The sequence below is a fragment of the Pan troglodytes genome, chromosome 8 (assembly GCF_028858775.2).
Source record: "Pan troglodytes isolate AG18354 chromosome 8, NHGRI_mPanTro3-v2.0_pri, whole genome shotgun sequence".
Lineage (NCBI taxonomy): Eukaryota > Metazoa > Chordata > Mammalia > Primates > Hominidae > Pan > Pan troglodytes.
The window spans coordinates 115,221,409-115,246,050 of NC_072406.2; the positions used below are offsets into that span (position 1 = coordinate 115,221,409).

The 24,642-nt window shown below is 39.8% G+C and overlaps 1 protein-coding gene and 1 pseudogene across 27 annotated transcripts in view; both read right to left on the bottom strand.

The window, feature by feature from the left end:
• The window catches only part of NT5C2 (5'-nucleotidase, cytosolic II), a 103,234-nt gene that overhangs the window by 33,575 nt on the left and 45,017 nt on the right, over nt 1-24,642 (bottom strand). For 15 of the 27 annotated variants that reach the window (XM_063781140.1, XM_024346576.2, XM_016919262.3 and 12 more), the window contains one exon: nt 14,802-14,875. The exons of 7 other annotated variants lie outside the window; for them this stretch is intronic. In XM_063781140.1, the coding sequence (XP_063637210.1) occupies nt 14,802-14,875 (74 nt within the window). Of the gene's footprint in view, nt 1-11,646; nt 11,771-14,801; nt 14,876-21,428; nt 21,864-24,642 lie in introns of those variants that run through there. 5 more of the 27 variants (XM_024346578.3, XM_063781142.1, XM_063781141.1 and 2 more) reach the window with 3 other exon arrangements.
• Nucleotides 3,228-3,775, bottom strand: LOC129136212 (small ribosomal subunit protein uS8-like; annotated as a pseudogene).

Sequence of the window (24,642 nt, forward strand, 5' to 3'; positions counted from 1 at the left end):
TGCCAAGTGCTTAGGTTTGGGATAACTCCCCAGAGGCTAATGATATGGCCTAGAAAGGAGGGGAGGGCAGAAAAATTCAAAAGAGAGGGACCTGAAATATATTTCCAATCCCCCTAAGATTTTTTAATTGAGAAAAAAATGCACTATTTAATTTTAGAATTCTCGGCCAGGCACCATGGCTCAAGCCTGTAATCCCAGCATTTTAGGAGGCTGAGGAGGGCAGATCACCTGAGGTCAGTAGTTCAAGACCAGCCTGGACCAGCCTGGCCAACCCTGTCTCTACTAAAAATACAAAAATTAGCCGGGCGTGGTGGCAGACGCCTGTAATCCCAGCTACTTGGGAGACTGAGGCGCCAGAATCGCTTGAATCCGGGAGGAGGGGGTTGTAGTGAGCCGAGATCACCCCGCTGCACTCCCACCTAGGTGACAGGGCAAGACTCTGTCTCAAAATAATAATAATTCTAACAACATTTCTAATACAGTACTTATATAGTAATCCTGAGGCTTAACGAAGCTTTAAGATTATTTCTAAAAATTAAGCAAAAGAAAAACTGTGTTTTAACACAGTTTCTATCTGTATTCTAAAGATGAAGATTACAATTCAACTGCAAAAGAAACATGCAGTTTTGCCCCAGGCAGGGTTTTCATTTGGGGGGAAAAAATTAAGGATGATCTTTTTTGTTTATGGGTTTTTGTCTCTTATTGATATCTCATCTAGAGTTACTGGATAATTTCTGTTCTGAAAGCTGGGAGCAGCATGAGAAATAGAAACTGACCTGAGTTTAAATTCCAGCTATGAGTTTTAACAAATCAGTTGCTAGTTACTGATAGGATTTAGGACATCTGAACCCAAAATATGGTACCTCAGCATTTGAGAAAACAGCAGAAGCAGGAAGGTCACTCTCACCTCCCCACTTCTTCCCTGAAGGAAGTCATAAAATCTAGGAAGAATTTTTCTCACCTTCCCCTAAAGCAGGTCATACTACTCTCATTTGAGAGGTGTCATCCTTATACCACGAGGAAAGGAACATCCTTACCTCTGAAGACCCAGGGACGCAGCAAAGAATGTGAATGAACAGAGCTTACTAAGTTCCTCCCAGTTTATCACCATTAGATCATACCCCCTTTTGTCCAACCATACTTCTCTACAACTATCCACTTCTTTATCAATCCTGTCATAGAAAACACACAGGTTTACTCATTTCTCCAGGTCTTCATTTCCTTATGAAGGCTCCTGTGTCCCATAAAACTTACATTAAATAAATCTGTATGCTTTTCTCTCACTAATCTGTCTTTTCTTATAGGGGCCGCAACCATGAACCTAAGATGGGAAGGAAAGATATTTCTTTCCCCTACACTACATATAAGTCATCTTATCTGTTGACTTAGTAGCCTTTTTTATTTTTTGACTTTTTGTTTGAGACAGGGTCTTGCTCTATAGCCCAGGACAGAGGCACAATCACAACTCACCAAAACCTCAAACTCCTTGGCTAATACCATCCTCCTCCCTCTGCTTCCCAAGTAGCTGGGACTACAGGCATGCACTACCACACACTGCTAATATTTTTTTTTCCTAAGTTCCAGGGTATATGTGCAGGATGTGCAGGTTTGTTACACAGGTAAACATGTGCTATGGTGGTTTGCTGTACCACACCCTGGTAATCTTTATTTTTTGTAGAGATGAGGTCTCACTATGTTGCACAGAGGAATCTCGAACTCCTGGGCTCAAGGGCTCACAGCCTCCCAAAGCACTGGGATTACCCCTGTGAGCAATCATGCCTGGCCTTATTTTTGTACAATGTTGCTAGTAATCCCTACCTCAGCAGGCTGTGGTGAGGATTAAAAGGTACATTGTACATAAAGTACATTTTCTAGTACGTTTAATAAATGTTCATTTCTATCTTCCTGAAAATTTCTCAGAGAAATGCGAAGGAGTGGACACTAGCCATGGTATCCACTGATTCTGAAATAACAGAAATAAGGAGCTTATTGCTGGATTTACTGAAATGGCTCAGAATCTAAAGTGCTGGAGCTGGAAAAAAACTGGAATGTACCTCCTTCCGGATTTCCAAGCACCAGGAGTCACAAGAGAGCCAAAAAACTCAAGCCTTCGTAATTGGGGGAAAAAAAAAAGTCATTATGATTTCCCAAATGAGCCAGTGAGCCAAGTTAGAAATACTATAGTTTCATAATCCTAAACCAAGAGTCACTCTATATTTGTGAAGGGCTTAAATAAATATTAACAACTCATCCCCCCACTTTCTACCATTATGTTGCTCTAGTCTTCCTTGGGGTTAAGACTTCTGGAAATTTAATAATTCTACATGTATAATTTTTGTGTTAACTTCATGAAATTTACCATGTTTAGTCTTTCGTGCAACTGCAAACATTAACTATTTCTTCCTACCTTTCTTATTGTTTCAAAAAGGCAAGTAACTCTCCTTGCATCTATTAGAAGCATAATGACACCTCTGTCATAAAGAATTTTTTTTTTTTAATTTAAAGAAGGACCTGTTGTCCAAAATCTATTTCCTCCAGCACACTGGTAAACATGCTCATGGAAACATGCTCTGTTGCCAAAATACCCTGTCATTCAGCTGCTCAAAAAAGAGCTTTAACTTTCTATTAAGTTCATGATCATTTGCAATACTTAAACACACAGAAAAGAGCATTAAATATTCCACTGCCATCTACCAAGCAAGCCAGGTTTTTCCATAATATATAGAAGTGTAAATAAGGTCAATATTGGTATTTTTCTCCTTATTCCTCAGATTTTTTCCCTTTCAGCTCAAGTTTCAGTATATTAATAACTTGGTATCACCAGTCAAAGAGTGCACTAGTCACTGCACTAGTCATTTTATGTACACTACTGCAATTAAACCTTACACCAAAAGTTTATCCCTGCCACACCGCCCCTCCCCCCACCTTTTAAAAAATTAAATGAAGAAACTGAGACATAGGTTAAGTAACAATGCTGGTGGTCAAGAGCTAGTACAAGGCAGAGCTGGGATCCAACCCAGGTCTACCACACCATGAGGTTTTTTTCCACCAACCACATAACCTCTAGAGTAAGGATAAAAGTAAGACTAGGTCTAAAGTTGGAATGTATGGGACTTATATTTAATATTAATATATAATTTAATAATAATTAAATTTAATGTAATTATATTTAATATAATTAATATATTTAATATAATTTAACAGAAAAAGGATTATTCTCCCTTTTTTTAAAAAATAACTTTTTGTTTTCCATGAGGCATTTTATTTGTAAATATGTATTACATCTCTAGAGAAAGAATCCTACAATTTTCCCTCCTGTGCATTTTCGTCTTGCTTCTTCACGGTCTATGATGTCAGCTGAGATAGTTAGTACAATGAAACCAAACTGGCAGGATGGAAGCAGATTATTCTACCATTTTTCTAGATCTTTGAGTTGCACATCAAATCTGGGACTCATCCCTCCACACCTGTTTAGCCTGCCTGTGAGGTTCACTACAATTTTCCCAGCTCTGTGATCATCAATGATTTCAAATTCGCCAATGGAACCATGCTTCATTGTCACAGTTAAAAAAAAAAAAAAAAGACAATGACTTTGGAGCACAGCCTAGTAAGAACCTGGCGTTTGCCTGTCTTTTCGACATTGCTGATGCTCTTGAGGGCATCAGCCAAGTCGTTCATGTGCACCATTGTGGTGGCGTGGAAAGATGATGGAAAGAAAAAAAAATCACTTCTTACACTCAGATTACTCTCACTTAGCTGCTGGCTAGCATTCTGCTTCTTGAAGAAACCACATTTTGCAGATTAGCAGTCTGTCAGATGCTGATCTGTAACCACGAGGAGGTAACGTTAAGGACTTTATGTCACTCATTTACTCGGAAAAGAATTTCTCATTTGAAGCCTCAGAACTAGATTTCTGGATTTAGTATTATAAAACTAAGTAACAATACTAATGGAAATCACTAGTCTGTTTATGCCTATTTGCCATTTGAAAAAAAACAAGCACTGAACAGCCTGAAATTTACCAATTCTGTTTTCTATTTTCACTCCATTGTCCGCTGTTGGTAACAACAAATTCAGCAATATAACACTTTTAGCAGTTGTCTATGCAAATAAAACCAAAGAAACCAAATTCAGAAATAGTATAGATTAGTCCCTTCATTTTGTGGAGAGGGCATAGTTTGATTAAAAACAACTTTCTTGCTCTCTCCCAGGTCCAAAGACCTAATCTTAGCTTGGCTTTCAAGATCTTTTTAAGCTTGTTTTGTCCTGGGGTTAGCCTGACTCATCTGTGTAGGTCACTTAACCATAAAAAGGCTAAAAAAGACTGTGTGCTCAGATAAGGACCACAAATGAAAAATCTGGGGTGTAGAAAGTTTATACATGAGGGCAACTTAATAAAATAGGAAACTAGAGCACCCGACAGGTCTAATTAAGGGAGAAAGAGGCCTCGAAAAAAGGGAAAAGAAAAACACATACCCGCAGAGGAAGTCAAAATGCAAAGGGCCAAATCCTGATACATATCATGTGCAAAGAATGCCGCTAAAGTAATTTGGGGTGAAAGAGGAATTGTAAATAGGCTTGGCAGGTATTTTTTATATAAAACATAGTTGGCCGGATGCAGTGGCTCACATCTGTAATCCCAGCACTTTGGGAGGCCAAGGTGGGCAGATCACAAGGTCAGGAGTTCGAGACCAGCCTGGTCAATATGGTGAAACCCTATCTCTACAAAAAATACAAAAATTAACAGGGCGTGGTGGTGCATGCCTGTAGTCCCAGCTACTCAGGAGGCTGAGGCAGAAGAATCACTTGAACCTGGAAGGCGGAGGTTGCAGTGAGCAGAGATCATGCCACTGCACTGCAGCCTGGGTGACAGAGCGAGACTCCGTCTAAAAAACTAAAAAACAAACAAAAAAACATAGTCCACTCTTGGCCAGTGGTAAAGCTAATACATATGATTCAGTACTATCTAGATTCTAAACATGACTTTCATATATAAACTCATCTGTACTCGACAGACAAACTACAGCTGACTTGAATAATGCGGGTTTGAACCGCACAGGTCCACTTATATGCGGATTTTTTATTTTTATTTTTTTGGAGACAAGGTCTTGATGTATCACCCAGGAGGGAGTGCAGTGGCATGACCACAGCTCACTGAAACCTCAAACTCCTGGGCTCAAGTGATCCTCCCATCTCAGTCTCCCAGGTAGCTGGAACTACACATACCATCATGTCTGGGTAATTTCTGAGAAGTTTTTATAGAGACAGGGTCTCATTAGGTTCCCCAGGCTGGTCTCAAACTCCTGGCTTCAAGCAATACACCTGCCTCAGCCAGTGGGGAGAGTTGAGGTTTTCGATTGCATGGGAGCCAGTGCCTTTAGCTGCTGTATTATTCAAGGGTTAACTGTAGTTAAAGCATAATTAATGTACATAATCTCATTAGAGAAATAAAGTGTTAATCTACAACAATACAGACATAAGGAGCTAAATACAAATACTGGCATTCTATGGGTAGTAGATTCAGGATTAATACTGATTTAGGTTCAAGACAACCAGGCAAAATTACTTTTGTCAATAAACAAGATTTTTGCATATTTTGTTCTGTTCTATATACAAATGTTAGTCTTACATAGAAATCCTGCAAATAAACCGATACACAGCTGGCTTCAATTATGGGGATAATTGGTGATAAAGGAATCTTCTCTGAAAAATATTTGTGGCATTAGGCTGGCATTTAGATGAGATGAAGATAATGAAGCTCCCATCAGAATGGATTATGTTACTGAACACTATGTGACACACTTCATTGGGGAAATAAATGATTACCAAATGATTACCAAACTGTAAGCAAAATAAGAAACATTTTAATACAAGAAAGGCCATCAATTTCTCTTTTAACAAACTACTCTCAACTCTCAACAAACTCCCAACAACCAACTCTCCCACAGCACCCAGTAACACCTTTAGCAAAATCCATATCATTAACTTTTGAAAAATTAGTTTACAAGTTTAGAATTATTATATATTCAGCTTAACATTCCTACAGTCCACATATATATTTTTGCTTCAGTTACCCTCTTCCTCATTCATTAGTGACATCAAAGTTTTAAATAATTATTTACCACTAATTCTATCAACTCCAGCATTTAACATAAAAAACAGGATTCTCAAAACATCATTATTCAAAGTAAATTTTCTTATCTATTAATAGGAACCATTAAAAAGCTGAAAAATCAAAATAAAACCCCTCTCCCCAAAGAAGGTCTTCTGTAGCCATCTTCAGGAAGACCAAAAACAGAGTTTCCTTATGAAAATATCTCAATTTGCCAAGACTAAATCCCAACCCCCATCCTTTCCAAAAAGAAGTCATATGTATTTCCCACATTTGAAAACAAGAAAAAAGAACTTTGAGGAAACCCTATGTAGCTGTTTCCTCAGAACAAATTTAGGCAAATTTACAGTGTGATAAGGATCATGAGCCAACAACCACCTCTCAATGAACACACCATTCCAAAACACGACTTTGAGATGTTATGTTTGACATGTGATGTCCTATGCAGACACTTCAGAAGCATCAATCCTAGGATCACTGTATTCTAAGAATTTCACTACATTCTAACTCTGAAAACTAGTAATCTATCTATGCTGTAAGGTAATTATATATCACTCAAAATACTGTTTGCCAGAATAGCCAATTCATAGATTATGCTAGACAGATAGTTTTATAGTTCATTCTATGGTCTCAATATTTGTGTCCTTTAAAGTTCATATGCTGAAATATAATCATCAATGTGATGGTGTCAGGAAGTGATGCTTCTGGGAAGTGATTGGTGCCCTCTTTTATAAAGGCGGAGCACTTGTGAATGGGATTAGTGCCCTTATAAAAGAGGCCTAAGAGAGACCCCTTACTACTTCTACCACATAAGGACACAGCTAGAAGGTGCTTTCTATGAACCACAAAGCAGACAAACCCACGTTGTGGAACATTCTACAAAATACCTAGCCAGTACTCTTTAAAAGTCTCAAAGCAAGGCCGGGTGCAGTGGCTCACACCTGTAGTCTCAGCACTTTGGGAGGCCAAGGCAGGTAGATCGCTTGAGCCCAGAAGTTCCAGACCAGTCTGAGTGACATGGTGAAACCCTGTCACTACTAAACAATGAAAAAGTTATCTGGGCATGGTGGCTTGCACCTGTATCTCCAGCTACTTGGGAAGCTGAAATGGGAGGACCACCTAAGTCTGGGAGGTTAAGGCTGCAATGAACCATGATTGCACCACTGCACTCCAGCCTGGGTAACAGAGTGAGACACTGTCTCAAAAGAGAAAAAAAAAATTATTTTTTAAAAAAGTGTTGGCCAGGCATGGTGGCTCATGCCTGTAATCCCAGCACTTTGGGAGGCTGAGGCAGGTGGATCATCTGAAGTCAGGAGTTCGAGACCAGCCTGACCAACACGGTGAAACCCTATCTCTACTAAATACAAGAAATTAGCTGGGTGTGGTGATGCATGCCTGTAACCCCAGCTACTTGGGAGGCCGAGGCACGAGAATTGCTTGAACCTGGGAGGCGGAGTTTGCAGTGAGCCAAGACTGCACTATTGCACTCCAGCCTGGGCAACAAGAGCAAAACTTCATCTCAAAAAAAAAAAAAAAGTGTCATAGCAATGAAAGAGAAGACTTAGGAACAATCACAGATTAGAAGAGACTAAGGAGATAAGACAACTAAATGCAATATGCGATTCGGGACTGGATCCTAGAATAAAAAGATGACATTAGTGGAAAAACTGATAAAAAACAAAGTCCATAGTTCAACTAATAATACTGTACTGGTGTTAATTTCTCAGTTTTTATAATTGTACTATGGTCAAGCAAGATGTTACCATAGGAGAGGGGAAAGGAGAACTCTCTAAATTATTTTTGTAGCTCTTCTGTAGGTCTAAAGTAATTTTTTTTTTTTTGAGACGGAATCTCACTCTGTCACCCAAGCTGGAGTGCACAGTGGCGCGATCTCGGCTCACTGTAAGCTCTGCATCCCAGGTTCACGCCATTCTCCTGCCTCAGCCTCCTGAGTAGCTGGGACTCGGTACAGGCGCCCGCCACCACGCCCGGCTAATTTTTGTATTTTTTTAGTAGAGACGGGGTTTCACTGTGTTATCCAGGATGGTCTCGATCTCCTGACCTTGTGATCTGCCTGCCTCGGTCTCCCAAAGTGTTGGGATTATAGGCGTGAGCCACCGCGCCTGGCCGCGGTCTAAAGTAATTTAAAAAAAAAAAAAAAATTATGTCAAGAGTTAAAAAAAGAATGAACTACTTACTGGTAGACACAACAATGTGAATGAATCATAAAAACATGCTGAGCAAAATAAGGCAGACAAAAAGGAGTACATACTATATGATATGCCTTGGCTAGGTACCCACCCAAATGTCATCTTGAATTTCCACGTGTTGTGGGAGGGACCCAGTGGGAAGTAATTGAATCACAGGGGCGTGTCTTTCCTCTGCTGTTCTCGTGATAGTGAATAACTCTCACAAGATCTGATGGTTTTAAAAAGGGGAATTTCCCTGCACAAGCTCTCTTCTCTTGTCTGCTGCCATATGACACATGCCTTTTGCCTTTCACCTTCCACCATGATTGTGGAGCCACTCCAGCCACATGGAACTGTAAGTCCATTAAACTTTTTTTTTTTGAAATGGAGTTTTGCTCTTTTTGCCCAGGCCGGAGTGCAGTGGCACGATGTCAGCTCACTGCAACCTTCACCTCCCGGGTTCAAGTTATTCTCCTGCCTCCGAAGTAGCTGGGATTACAGGCATGCACCACTGCACCCAGCTAATTTTGTATTTTTAGTAGAGATGGGGTCTCACCATGTTGGCCAGGCAGGTCTCGAACTCCTGACCTCATGTGATCTGCCTACTTCAGCCTCTCAAAGTGCTGGGATTACAGGTGTGAGCCACCACACCTGGCCTAAACCTCTTTCTTTTGTAAACTGCCCAGTCTCAGGTATGTCTTTATTAGCAGCATGAAAACAAACTAATATAGTAAATTGGTACCAGTAGAGTGGAGCACTGCTGAAAAGATATCCAAAAATGTGGAAGCAACTTTGGAACTGGGTAACAGACAAATGTTAGAACAATTTGGAGGGCTCAGAAGAAGAGAGAAAAATGTGGGAAAGTTTAGAACTTCCTAGAGACTTGTTGAATGGCTTTGACAAAAATGTTGATAGTGACATGGGCAACAAATTCCAGGCTGAGGTGGTCTCAGATGGAAATGAGGAACTTATTGGGAGCTGGAGCAAAGCTGATTCTTTATATATTTTAGCAAAGAGACTGGTGGCATTTTGCCCCTGCCCTAGAGATTTGTGGAACTTTGAACTTGAGAGAGATGAATTAGGGTATCTGATGGAAGAAATTTCTAAGCAGCAAAGCATTCAAGAGATGACTTGGGTGCTGTTAAAGTCATTCAGTTTTATAAGGGAAGCAGAGCATAAAAGTTCCGAAAATTTGCAGCCTCACAATGCAATAGAAAAGAAAACTCATTTCTGAGAAGAAATTCAAGCCCTGTACAGAAATTTGCATAAGTAACAAAGAGCCTAATGTTAATCACCGAGACAATGGGGAAAATGTCTCCAGGGCATGTCAGAAGTCTTCATGGTAGCCCCTTCCACCACAGGCCAGGAGGCCTCAGAGGAAAAAGTGGTTTCATGGGCCAGGCCCAGGCTCCCCATGCTGTGTGCAGTCTGGCGACTTAGTGCCGAGTCCCAGCCACTCCTGCCATGGCTGAAAGGGGCCAATATAGAGCTCGGGCTGTGGCTTCAGAGGGTGCAAGCCTCAAGCCTTGGCACCTTCCATGTGGTGTTGAGCCTGCAAGTGCACAGAAGTCAAAAATTGGGGTTTAGGAACCTCCACCTATATTTCAGAGGATGTATGGAAATGCCTGGATGTCCAGGCAGAAGTTTGCTGCCAGGGTGGGGCTCTCATGGAAAACCTCTGCTAAGGCAGTGCAGAAGGGAAATGTGGGGTCAGAGCCCCCACACAGAGTCCCTACTAGGGCACTGCCTATTGGAGCTGTGAGAAGAGGATCACCGTCCTCCAGACCCCAGAATAATAGATCCACTGACAGCTTGCACCGTGCACCTGGAAAAGCCACAGACACCCAACACCAGCCCGTGAAAGCAGCTGGGAGGGAAGCTGTACCCTGCAAAGCCACAGAAGTGGAGCTGCCCAAAACCATGGGAATCCACCTCTTGCATCAGCAAGACCTGGATGTGAGACACAGGGTCAAAATATATCATTTTGGAGCTTTAAGATTTGACTGCCCCACTGGATTTCAAACTTGCATGGAGCCTGTAGCCCCTTTGTTTTGGCCAATTTCTCCCATTTGAAATGGCTGTATTTACTCAATGCCTGTATCCCCATTGTATGTAAGAAGTAACTAACTTGCTTTTGATTTTACAGGTTCATAGGCAGAAGGGACTTGCCTTGTTTCAGATGAGATATTGGACTGTGAACTTTTTAGTTAATGTTGAAATGAGTTAAGACTTTGGGGGACTGTTGGGAAGGCATGATTGGTTTTGAAATGTGAGGACAAGAGATTTAGAAGGGCCAGGGGCAGAATGATATGGTTTGGCTGTGTCCCCACCCAAATCTCATCTTCAGTTCCCACATGGTGTAGGAGGGATCCAGTGGGAGGTAATTGAATCATGGGAGTGGGTCTTTCCCTTGCTGTTCCTGTAATAGTGAATAAGTCTCATGAGATCTGATGGTTTTAAAAAGGGGAATTTCCCTGCACAATCTCTCTTCTCCTGTCTGCTGCCATGTGAGACATGCCTTTCACCTTCTGCCATGACGCTGGGGATTCCCCAGCCAGGTGGAACTATAAGTCCATTAAACTTCTTTCTGGTCGGGCTCGGTGGCTCACGCTTGTAATCCCAGCACTTTGGGAGGCCGAGGCAGGCAGATCACCTGACGTCAGGAGTTCAAGACCAGCCTGGCCAACATAATGAACCCCCCCACTGCCCCCCACATCTCTACTAAAAATACAAAAATTAGCCGGGCATAGTGGCAGGCACCTGTAATCCCAGCTACTCAGGAGGCTGAGGCAGGAGAATCGATTGAACCCAGGAGGCGGAGGTTGCAGTGAGCTGAGATCGCACCACTGCACTCCAGGCTGAGTGACACAGCAAGACTCCATCTCAAAACAGAACAAAATGGCTGGGCGTGGTGGCTCATGCCTGTAATCCCAGCACTTTGGGAGGCCGAGGCAGGTGGATCACCTGAGGTCAGGGGTTCGAGACTGGCCTGGGTAACCTGGTGAAACCCCATCTCTATTAAAAATACAAAAAACTTAGCTGGGTGTGGTGGTGGGCACCTGTAATCCCAGCTACTCAGGAGGCTGAGGCAGGAGAATTTCTTGAACCTGGGAGGCACAGGTTGCAGTGAGCCAGGATTGCACCATTGCACTCCAGCCTGGGAGACAGAGCGAGACTCTGCCTCCAAAAAAAAACCCTCTTTCTTTTGTAAATTGCCCAATCTCAGGTATGTCTATCAGCAGCATGAAAACAGACTAATACACCATATGTTTCTATTCATATGAAAATCTCGATAAACTGTCATTATCCAAAATGATCATTTTAACATTATATGCCTATACATACATGCATGCTTAGGTTTGAATCTTGGTTCAGGTATATCATAACTAAATGTCCTTGGACAAAGTGCTTGATGTCTCAGAGTCATATGTAAAATGGAGATGATAGTAGTAACTGCTTCACAGGGTTTCTGTAAATATTAAATAACAGATGTGAATGACAGAATCCATGTGTTAAATGAGATAATCTATGTAATAAAGCACTTGGAACGGGTCCTGGCATATAATAAGTACTTAATAAATGTTACCACTTACTGTTAAATATACACAAAGTATGTTTGTGTGTAGACTAGGAGAAGGCATTAAAATACGAAGTGGCATTGCAAAAAACAAAAAGAAGAAATCATAAGGTGCATTAAAGTTTAGAGACAGATTCAGTTAATTTTTTTTTTTTTTTTTTTTGAGACACGGTCTCACTCTGTTGCCCAGGCTGGAGTGCAGTGGCACCATCTCAGCTCACTGCAACCTCTGCCTCCCCAGTTCAAGCGATTCTCCCACCTCAGCCTCCTGACCAGCTGAGACTACAGGCACGTACCACCACACCCAGCTAATTTTTGTATTTTTTGGTAGAGATGGGGTTTCACCATGTTGGGCAGGCTGGTCTCGAACTCCTGTCAAGTAATCCACCCGCCTCAGTCTCCCAAAGTGCTGGGATTACAGGCATGAGCCACCGCGCCAGGCCAATTAAGTGACCTTTTCAATATACAAGATAGTTTATTTTTTCATTATTCTGTGGGAATATATAATCACCTCAGTTTTCAGTAACAAAATGTGCCAGGCACATTATAGATTCTCAATAAATACTTACTAAATTGAACTATTTCAATGTAAAGAGATTGTCTTAATAACCAAGGGAAAAATGTTTGTCACTTTTTGACACCATTAACTTCTATTTCTGCTTTAGATAATCTCTTTCAGCTGCCAAATTAACTCACCATTCCTTTCCCTAGAGAGCTAGAATCTTGAAAGAAGAGACTATAGGATTTTCTTCCCATTTGAACAGCAAGATCTACATTGGGAAAGTATACTGCTTTCCCCTGCTTTCTGACAAGTGCTCCTAAAAGTGTCTGTGACCAATTAGAAAAACATTAAATGCTGCAAAAATAAGGTTAAGGCAATAGAAAAACAAATAAATGACAGAGTATGGAGGGAAGAGAAAAATTCAAATCAGGAACTGTGTATATTTTTAATGTATTACTTGTTTGGTAAAAAAATCATGACCGTATCTATGTAGCAAGTACTCCCGTAATTTCATTTTTGAACATGTATTATTCATTCACATTTGTAGCCTAAATCGAACATCAAACTGTGATTTGTCTAATTTGAGATGGACAAATTAATACTGTTATATTAATAGTTCCTGAGAAGTGTCTTTATACGTCTTAAGGTTTTTGTGTAAAGACAAAATTTTTTAACAGACAATTTCTGAAAGATTCTGCGTGTCACAGTTTCACATACACGTGCAAGCACATATGCTCAACTTGATCCCTCATCCCCACTACTTCTTAAATTAAATGCATTTCCATGAGATTGAAAATATTTTACTAAATTCTGGAAAGATGTTATAACTACTGATTAATACATTGACTTTCAAATATATCTTAGAGAAGGAAGGGAAAAACAGCACAGTGCTGGTGTTTAAGGGCTACAGGATAATGAAAAAAGCTAATGGCTCTAGTTTTTTGTTTGGTTGGTTGGTTAGTTGGTTTCAGAAGCTATATAATTTATTTAATAAAAAAGGATGTGGAAACTTAAACACAAAGTTTACACAAATAGGAGACCATGAGATGGTACCCAATGCCCCACATCCTCACAAGGACAAAACATGCTGATGAAAACATCTACACAGACTAAGGATTCTACAAGTTAAAAAAGAAGTTCATCTTTTCCATATTTGTCATGGAGTTTCAATGACTTCTTGCCCAGTCCTCCATCTAATTGCAGCTGACCATTGGGAAGACTGGCTAAATTCCTGCATATACCCTAGGTACAGAAAAGAAACCCCAGTACATCTCTGAGTTTTTTGGGGTTTGTTTGTTTTTTGTTAAGTTCTGGGATACATATGCAGAATGTGCAGGTTACATAGGTATACATGTACCATGGTGGTTTGCTGCACCTATAAACCCGTCATCTAAGTTTTAAGCCCTGCATGCGTTAGGTATTTGTCCTAATGCTCTCCCTCCCTTTGCCTCCCACCCCCCGACAAGCCTCAGTGTGTGATGTTCCCCCTCCCTGTGTTCATGTGTTCTCAATGTTCAACTCCCACTTATGAGTGAGAACATGCAGTGTTTGGTTTTTGGTTCCTGTGTTAGTCTGCTGAGAATGATGGCTTCTAGCTTCATTCATGTCCCTGCAAAGGGCACAAACTCATTCCTTTATGTGGCTGCAGCTCTAGTTTTTAAAAAGCCTTATACATACTACGTGTGCAATCATTTCAATGGAAAATGAACACATTTCCCATCTGTGTTAAGAATAACATACTGTCCGGGTGCAGTGGCTCACGCCTGTAAACCCAGCACTTTGGAAGGCCAAGTGGGGAGATCATCTGAGGTCAGGAGTTCGAGATCAGCCTGGCCAACATGGTGAAACCCCATCTCTACTAAAAATACAAAAATTAGCCGGGTGTGGTGGTGCATGCCTGTAATCCCAGCTACCTGGGAGGCTGAGGCAGGAGAATCGCTTGAACCCAGTTGGTGGAAGTTGCAGTGAGCCAAGATCACGCCATTGCACTCCAGCCTGGAGGACAAGAGCGAAACTCCGTCTCAAAAAAAAAAAAATTAAAATTTTTAACTGATACAAGTTTATCTGTGGCAGTGTAAGAGACACAAAATCTCATACCTAAATAATGGCTAAGAGTAAAAGTCAAAAATGCCCAAATATACCTATCAATGTATGATTTTACCATATTATTTCTTACCAGGGTCTCTAAAATAGTAAAATTTAGTACTTTTTCTATCTATGTGTACAAACTCATGAGCCACATCTCAAGGATATCTGATAATTTCAATATTCACAAATCTTACTGGAAGCAACCTGATAATAAAAGCTTCTGGCAGCCAAATACATGATTAAGTCAGCAAATGTCAATTGAATTGCCTACTGTGAACCCACTGTGTTATACCCAAAGCACCAGTTCTTAAGCAATCAGAAATTGCTACTCACCAGCAAGGGTATAATCCATATCAAAACCAAAACACTTTATTTTTTCCATTGCTAAACTTCGGTTCACAAACACCCTATAGAAAATAATAAAAAATAATATCTCAACACTGGAAAATAAATTCTCAAGTTTAATAAAGTTATTTGGCTATTTTTCTAGGTTTTCTCATTTATTTTTCCAATTGATTTTTTAAACTTTTAAAATTATATATTAAGATGTATAACACGACATGCTGTTTGATATACTTATCTTGATACACATATACACAGTGAAATGATTAATACAGTCAAACAAATTAACATACCCATTATCCCATATAGTTACCTTGTTTTCTTTCTTCTTTTTTGTTTATTGTGGTACAAGTGCTTAAAATCTATTGTCTTGGCAAATTAACAGTACATAATACAATATTATTAAATATAGCCCTCATGCTATACATTAGATCTCTTAGACTTATTCATCCAACATAACTGCAACTTTGTACCCTTTGATCTACATCTTTCCATCCTTCCCCAACACTGTTTTGTTTTTGTTTTTTGAGGCAGAGTCACTCTGTCACCCAGGCTGGAGTGCAGTGGTGCAATCATGACTCACTGCAGCCTCAGCCTCCTAGGCTCAGGAGATCCTCCTTACCTCAGCCTCCCGAGTAGCAGGAACTACAGGCACACGTCAGCAAGCCCGGATAATTTTTTATTTTTTGTAGAGACAGAGGCTCACCTATGTTGCTCTGGCTCGTCTTGAACTCCTGGGCTCAAGCAACCCTCCTATCTCGGCCTCTCAAAGTCCTGGGATTACAGGCATGATCCACCGCGCCTGGCCTCCAATCACTGCTTTGCTCTTTGTTTCTATGGTTTCCTTTTTTGATTGTTTTTTAGATTCCACATGTGAAATCATGCAGTATTCTTTGGTGTGTCTGGCTTATTTCACTTAGCATAATGTCTTCTACGTTCATCCATGGTGTTGCAAACGGTAGAATCTCCTTTTTTTAAGGCTGAATATTCCATTGTGTGTATATATACCACAATTTCTTTATCCATTCATTCAGCCCATCAACAGATATCTTTTTTCCATCTCCTAGCTATTCTAAATAATGTTGCAATGAACATGGGAGTGCAGGTATCTTCACAAAGTGGTGATTTTACTTCCTTTGGGCATACAACTAGAAGAACTGCTGGGTCATATGGCAGCTGTATTTTCTTTAGGAAGCTCTACAGCATTTTCCACGGTGGCTGCATCAATTTACATTGCCACCAACAGTATACAAGTGTTCCCTTTTCATGCATCCTTGCCAACATTTATTTCTTATCTTTTTGATAAAAGGCATTCTAATAGGTATGAGATGATATCTCATTGTGGTTTTGATTTGCACTTCCCCTGATGATTAATGATGTTAAGCTCCTTTTCAAATACCTGTTAGCCATTTGCATGTCTGCTTTGGAGAAATGTCTATGCAGGTCCTTTGCCCATTTTTGGGTCATTTCTTTTTTCGCTATTGTTTGAGGTCCTCATATATTTTAGATATTAATCCCTTAACAGATACATGGTTCGCAAACAGTTTCTCCCAATCCATAGGCTGCCTTTTTGTTTCTCCTTTGCTGCGCAGAAGCTTTTTAGTTTGAGGTAGTCCCACTTGTTTTTGCTTTTGCTGCCTGTGCTTTTGGTGTCCTATCCAAAAAAATCACTGCCGAGACCAAGGTCAAGAAGCTTTTCCTTTGTTTTCTTTTAGATCTTCTCATTTAAATACCAATATTAAAATCCATAATAAAAATTATTCAAGGTTGGGAGCAGTGGCTCACACCTGTAATCCCAGCATTTTGAGAGGCCGAGGCAGGCAGATGGCTTTAGCTCAAGAGTTCTAGACCAGCCTAGGTTAACATGGTGAGAACCCAACTCTACAAAAAATACAAAAATCAGCTGGGGATGGTGGTGTGCACCTGTGGTCCCAGCTACTTGGGAGGCTGAGGTAGGAGGATTGCTTGAGTCTACGAGATCAAGGCTGTAGTGAGCCAAGATCACACCACTGCACTTCAGCCTGGGCAGCAGAGTGAGACCCTGTTCCCAAAAAAATAACAAATAAATTAAAAATTGAAAAATATTATCCAAGTCTTTCTTATACAGTAAATGAAATCAGATATTATACAAAAATATACAGATTTGTGTATTGTGTCCTGGCATTAAAAATGCCATGTATTCAAGATTTCAGGGAAGAGGCTCTCCTTTCCAAAGTCTGATCCCATAAAATAAGATTACTTTTGGGATTTTATAACTCATTCACTTATTAATTTATAATTTATTTAATAAACAAGTCATTTAAAGCCCACTGAAGATAAAAATATAGATTAATTAAATAGCTACTGTCTATTACACCCAGATACTGTGATTGAACAAAAGACTGTACCAGCCCTCATGAAACTTATATTGTAATTTACTCTGTTTATCCTTGAGGAACTCAGCCTACTAGGAAGGAGACCTTTAAATAATTTCAGCAATTCAGTAAGTACTATAAAATAACATGGAGGAGAAAGTACCAGTTGTTTAGAGAGGTCAGGAAGAAATGTTTGAATTGAATCTTAATCAATCAGTAGTTTTCCATTAGGAAAATGCAAGAAAGGCAATGCCGGCAAAATAACCAAGCAAAGAAAAGGTTTACAGTAAACTACAAAGCATTTATTGTGGCTGGAGTTGAGAAGCTTTCTTTGGTTTTGCTTCTGTTTGTTTTCACAGAAAGAGGTTTTCCAGGGGGCAAGGATGGGGGAAGGAGCAATAAAAGCTATGAAAGGTTAGTAGGGGTCAAAATCATGAAGATTTTGTAAGCCACATTAGGGAATTTGGACTTTATCCTGCATTTAAGACCAAAATATCAGAGTTTAAGGAAATGAAATAATCAGAAAGATCACTATGAAGACATAGGAAAAACTGAACATATAATAGTATGGTAGATCATCAGCATGATGGTCTTTCAGGGTAAGTTTTAATCATCTTTAAAAATAAAGGCCAGGTGTAGTGGCTCACGCCTGTAATCCCAGTACTTTACAAGGCAGGCAGATCGCTTGAGCACAGGAGTTTGAAACCAGCCTAGGCAACATGGCAAAACCCCGTCTCCACAAAAAATACAAAAAAAAGCTGGGTGTGGTGGCACATGCCTGTAGTCCCAGTTACTCGGGAGGCTGAAGTGGGATCTCCTGAGCCTGAGAGGCAGAAGTTGCAATGAGCCAAGATTGTACCACTGCATTCCAGCATGGGTGACAGAGTGAGACTCTGTTTCAAAAAGAAAAAAAAGAAAGAAGAAAAGAAAGGAAGGGCCAGGCACGGTGTCTCACGCCTGTAATTCCAACACTTTGGGAGGCTGAGGCGGGTGGATCACGAGGTCAGGAGTTCAAGACCAGCTGGCCAACATGGTGAAACCCTGTCTCTACTAAAAATACAAAAATTAGCTGAGCATGGTGGCGTGTTCCTGTAATCCCAGCTACTCAGGAGGCTGAGGTAGGAGAACTGCTTGAGCCTGGACCCGGGAGGCGGAGGTTGCCGTGAGCCAAGATCACACCACTGCACTCCAGCCTGGGCTACAAAGCAAGACTCCATCAAAAAAAAAAAAAAAAGAAGAATAGAAAAGAGAAAAGAAAAGAGGAAAGGGAACGGAAAGGGAAAAGACAGAAAATAAGGTTATCCTTTCCACTTCATCCTCAGCTTGGTAGCCAAAGTTAAAACTGCATGGCTTCTCCTCTTATTACCAAACCTTTTCTTTGTCTTCATTTCATAAGTAACTGTAGGAAATTAGAATGATATAGATCAGTGGATCTCAAAACTGCAGTGTACATCAAAATCACAATCACCTGAGTAACTTGTTAAAAATAAAAAAGCCTGGGCTGGGCTCCCCCATCAGTGATCTAGGTCAATGGTCTCCAAAGAAGAGTCACTGCATCAAGGGATGCAAAAAGCCTCCACTGGGATACAGAAAGAAAATATCAGATCTTCTATTGATATTTACCTCACCATTTAAAAATGCCTAATTTATATATTTATATATGTTTCTTATTTATTTTCAAGACAGAGTCTTACACTCTGTTGCCCAGGCTGGAGTACAGTGGTGTGATAATGGCTCACTGCAGCCTCAACCTCCCAGGCTCATGTTATCCTCCTACCTCAGCCTCAGCCTCCCAAGTAGCTGGGACCACAGGCACCACCATGTCCAGCTATTTTTCTTTTCTTTTTTTTTTTTTTTTTTTGTAGAGATGGCCTTGGAGACTTTTTTTAAAAAGGAGTTTGAGACCAGAAGTGGTGCCTCACACCTATAATCCCAGCACTTTGGGAGGCCACGGTGGCAGGACTGCTTCAGCCCAGGAGTCTGAGACCAGCCTGGGCAATATAGTGAGACCCTATCTCAACAAAAAATAAAAAATTAGCCACGTGTAGTGGCACATGCCTATAGTCTCAGCTACTCAAGAGGCTGAGGCAGGAAGATCACTTGAGCCCAGGAGGTCAAGGCTGCAGCGAACTGAGATCGTGCCACTGCATTCTAGCCTGGGCAACAGAGCAAGACCCTGTCTCAAACAAAGAAACAAAAAACACCCTCCAACCTCCAGCCCCCAAACATATCACCTTCTAATATTTCATCAAATATCACCCTGTTATTACTGATAAAAGCATCTACTTTATTATATTTTCCCAGTTACATAAATCCTTTTGAAAGTACAACAGGGATAAAAGACAAAATAATGGTTGTAGCTCTAGAAACTAAATGTAACTACTGAAGGCTTTTCAAACAGATTCTTAATTCAGGCTAGAGAGCCAACTGGATCAAATCCTTGATCAGGCCCTAACAGCTGACATGCCTAAAATATTCTATGGGAATACAAGCAGGAATGGATTGGGGATGATTTTTTCCCTTGTGATACAATCCAGGAGAGAAGTATGTGGAACGACATAATAAAAGAAACAGCTTTTACTCTCATAGAAGAAAGATGCTAGCTAGCTTCAAGCACAGCTAACATTACAGGAAAAAGGAGATTTTGCTGTTAATGTCAATCAGTGCTTAAGACAAGAAACTGTCAACAGTCTCAGCCACGTACCAGCTTCTTTCTTTGTTAGAAAAGAGATTAAGCTTGTACTGTCATGAAAATATATCAAATCATTTATGTATATTTTTAAGGATTCAAAGATTATAATGTACCTTTATTATCTATGTAAACTCTAGGAATAACATATTTCAGGAATATGAAAATCTGGTTTTGCCAAAATAATCATTGCTACATATCCATCAAATTGCACTTCTCCTCTCTTTAATCTAGTCACATTAACTATTCAATCAACACATTCATTGTCTACTACAAAGCAGATACCATTTTGTGACATATGTCATATAAGCTGTTCTTTAGGGAGCAGAAAGAGCTAGGACAGACTTTATAAGAGTCTAAAATTAGGAAATACGATGTTTTCCTATGAAGTTCTACCAAATATCCTTTATCTTTCCATTTTCATTCAAAATAAGTGCTCTAACCACAAAAGCAATTCCTGAACTTAGAAACAATCACTTCTGTCTCCCCCCAATTCATTTCTATTATGATGTTTATAAAAATGAAAGGCCTCACATATATTCTCATCTTTCCTTTTCTTTCCCTAATCTAGGCTACAAAACATGAGGGGAGGCGCAGTGTGGAATTAAATCTAATTTGTTGTATGAATAGCTGAAGTGCATAAGCAAAGCTATAATGGCAAAATAGAACAGCTGTATTATAGAGAACTGCAATAAGCCAAATATAGTTATTTGGCTATATATTCCACAGTTTACAAAGATAATAAACACCCAAATGCTTAAAGTATGCACTGACTTCAGCACAGAGGCAGCCTTAAAACATGAAATACCATGTCTCCAGGATACAGTCTTCAAGAGAAACTAATCTCTTGGTTTCAAACTAATGACTACTCTTCATTGAGGTTATAGCAAAACAAAGTGTTAGGTACTATATCAACTAAAAGGTACTATATCAATTACAAGGCTGGCCCACTGCCCCATCATACATTTCAAAACAAAAAGATTTATCTGCTTGAGGAATCCAAAAATTTCTATTGGTCTCCGGACCTTGACTGTACCTTTGCCAATGTCAGTTTACTGTGTCACATTTCTAAATTATTAACGAGTGGAACATACTCCACCCCTACGTTCAAGAGCTTGAACATATCGGAGAAATTAACTTCCCGAAGCTTGCTTTTAAAAAAGCACAAACTTGCCGCCCTAGAAAGCATGACTAAACTAAGCATCCAATCTTAAAGCACAATTAGCCAGCAATTCCAACATACTAAGTCTTTTGTAAGTTGCAGATTTGAGCATTAACATGAAAAACAATCTCTACGTGACAGGAACACTCTAAAACGAAGCACAGACTTCAATATAAAGACAAATGTAACAGCTTTTATTATCATATCCCACAGCAGTTAAGACATTAAACTTGAATAAACTCCATCCAAGTAAATATAAATATTAACCATAAGAAATAGAGCCATTAATATAATGTGCTTTAGAAATAAGAATATTCTCACACTTAAGTAACATGAACATGCAATTTATTAAATTTGAAATTTTGTAAATAGCAATCTTAATGGCTTTAACTTGTAATTCAAAGCAGTATTACCTCATCTGTCACTGGTTGCCGTTTTGAAAAGTGTAAAACTATCTGAGTCAACTAGTTCTTGAAGTCACATAACAAAATTCTTCGTAAGGTCCCTAGTATAGTTCTTTTGTGACTTAACTTCAAGAAGTTTAACCTGAATCAGGCCCCTCAAAAGCATGTATCTTCCGAGACAGTGCTGGAGAAAACACCTCTGTGTTTAATTTAACTTGTCATTGGATATCACTGTTGCTCCACACAAATCCATTTGGAATAGAATTTCTTTGGCAATGGTGAACTTTATCTGTAACTCCTCCCCTTGCCTAGGAGTCACAATTTCCTGGCCAAGTGCCCAATGACAGTTAGTGCAACAACAAATGAGACTAAGGATTCAAGTATAAAATCTTCTTGGGCATCTGTTTTCCTTATGGGCTTGCATAATTATACATTGAAAATTTGCTACAATCAAGAAAAGAAAAAGTTACAAGTGCTTTTTGAGAGGGCAAATTGAAATTATGAACTAAAAAGTATGTGTCTGTATATATGCATATTTTTACTTAATAGAAAATGCTATAATGTGGATTTTTTGTTGAAAACCCAATCTCCAAACTAGTTCCTATTTCTGCTATGGGCACTCCCATTCTCCCACTCAAGCTTAAAATCTAGTTACTATCTTTTGATTCTTTCCTCTTCTTCAAATCCACATCCAATCATCTAATGTGCCTTCATTTAAATTACCAAACGTCTCTGGAATCCAATCTTCCATTCAATTCACAGTGCTAACAACATGTCCAGGTCCTCATTAGTCCAGCAATCATCTCCCAATTGCTCTGCCCTCGCACTAATGCCAAATTAATTGCTTTGAAGTAGTGCTACTCAAAGCATGGTCCACAGGCCAATGCTGGATTATGAACATTTGTTGCTAACCCATGACATGACACATACAGAAATTTTAAGTATTTAGAAACTTTTACAGTAATTTGACAGAGAAATTTTGTTTGTTGAATGTAGTAATAAAAAAGGTAGGCTTACATTTTGTGTCTTCATTTTTCTTGAAATTCATTTTTATTTTATAAACGTGTCCATTTGAAACAGATTGGAAAAGAGTTGTTTATAAACTGGTCCTCCCTCACAGATAGTTTGAGAAGCACTGTCCTAAAACCCTGATCCAATCATATCACTCTCTTAAGAACCTTTAGTCATCGCTCACTACCTACCCAATTAATAAATTGCAAATTATTGGATCTTCAAGTTCTTACATTGTCCCACATCATGCACCTTTGGCTGTAGTAATCAAAGTGAGCTACTTGCTATTTCCTAAATATGCCCTAAGGCTTTGTTTATATTCTTTTCCCTAAAAGGGCCACCTCAGTTATCTCTAATTATCAAGACCCTGCATCTCAAGTGATTTTGTCAAGGAACTATCAATATTCTGGTTGTGCCACAGAACTATGTGACAGTAATGTCTCTGGGTCTCGTTACTTTTCTACTTAATGAAAGAAACTGCATCAGCAACTAAAATTCTATAAAGTTGTGACCCAAATGAGAGGCTTAAACCTTCAAAATTCCCTATTTTGACACTTACTATATGTTGTCATAGACATAAAATATGGTAGTTCTCTTATTCTTTATTGGATTATAAACTTTGAGACCAGGATTTATAATCTTCCCAACACCTAACATAGGGCCTTGTAATAGCAGACACAATATTTAACTGAACTAAAAATTAAGCTTAAACTAGAAACTTAATAGGGGTTTGTCATTGCCAGAGGCTGTGGGGAGGAGGGAACGGGCAGTTTCCGCTAATGGGTACAGGGTTTCTTGTGGGGGTAATGAAATGTTCTAAAATTAGATAGCGGTATTGGTTGCACAACTCTGTGAATATACTAAAATGATCAAATTGTATGCTTTAAAAGGGTGAATTGAATGATACGTGAATTGTATCTCAATAAAGCTGTTATTAAAAAAAAGTAATAGGAAGACCTCAGTCTGCCATTATGTCTCCATCCTCCGTAAAAAGTATGCTTAATGATATAAAAAGTATTATAGGTAAGAACTTTATGAAATGGATTCTTAAAAATTCAAAGCTCAAATACCATGGACATACAGATACAACAAGAAATTTTGGGTTAGATTCTAAAAGCAACAGACATCTAGTAGCATTAGTTTTGCTTTCATAAATTCTAACCAGTAACTTCTTACTAATTTGTTTTAACATTTTCTCTGAGGAACATCAAGAGGGATACATTTTGTTTATCAGATTGTGTCAAGAGAACAGCAGTGGCTGGGTGCGGTGGCTCACGCCTGTAATCCCAGCACTTTGGGAGGCTGAGGCGGGTGGATCACGAGGTCAGGAGATTGAGACCATCCTGGCTGACATGGTGAAACCCCGTCTCTACTAAAAATAAAAAAATTAGCCAGGCATGGTGGCAGGTGCCTGCTGTAGTCCCAGCTACTCGGGAGGCTGAGGCAGGAGAATGGCGTGAACCCAGGAGGCAGAGCTTGCAGTGAGCCAAGATCGTGCCACTGCACTCCAGCCTGGGCAACAGAGTGAGACTCCGTCTCAAAAAAAAAAAAAAAAAAAAGAGAACAGCCTCCTGTGCATTAAAAATCTGAACAGTGCTCACTTCGGCAGCACACACACTAAAAATCTGAACAAATGTGTTATCACTTATAAAATAAAACATGAAATTATAATACTCATTTTACTCACTCATATACTCAGTATTTAAAAGTTCCAGAGAGGCCGGGCGCGGTGGCTCACGCCTGTAATCCCAGCACTTTGGGAGGCCGAGGCGGGCGGATCACGAGGTCAGGAGATCGAGACCATCCTGGCTAACACGGTGAAACCCCGTCTCTACTAAAAATACAAAAAATTAGCCGGGCGTGGTAGCGGGCGCCTGTAGTCCCAGCTACTCGGGAGGCTGAGGCAGGAGAATGGCGTGAACCCGGGAGGCGGAGCTTGCAGTGAGCCGAGATCGCGCCACTGCACTCCAGCCTGGGCGACAGAGCCAGACTCCGTCTCAAAAAAAAAAAAAAAAAAAAAAAAAGTTCCAGAGAAAAGTCAGTATGGAGACATACATGGAACAAAATTTAAGATGATTAAGATTTAAAATGCCATCAATTATAAAATGTACCGATATTATATACCAGTAAGAAAAGGGGGGAAATTCCAAGTCACAGCCTAGGAGATTCCACAAAAAGTTAGGATAGCAAAAGGGATATACTCATAATATGA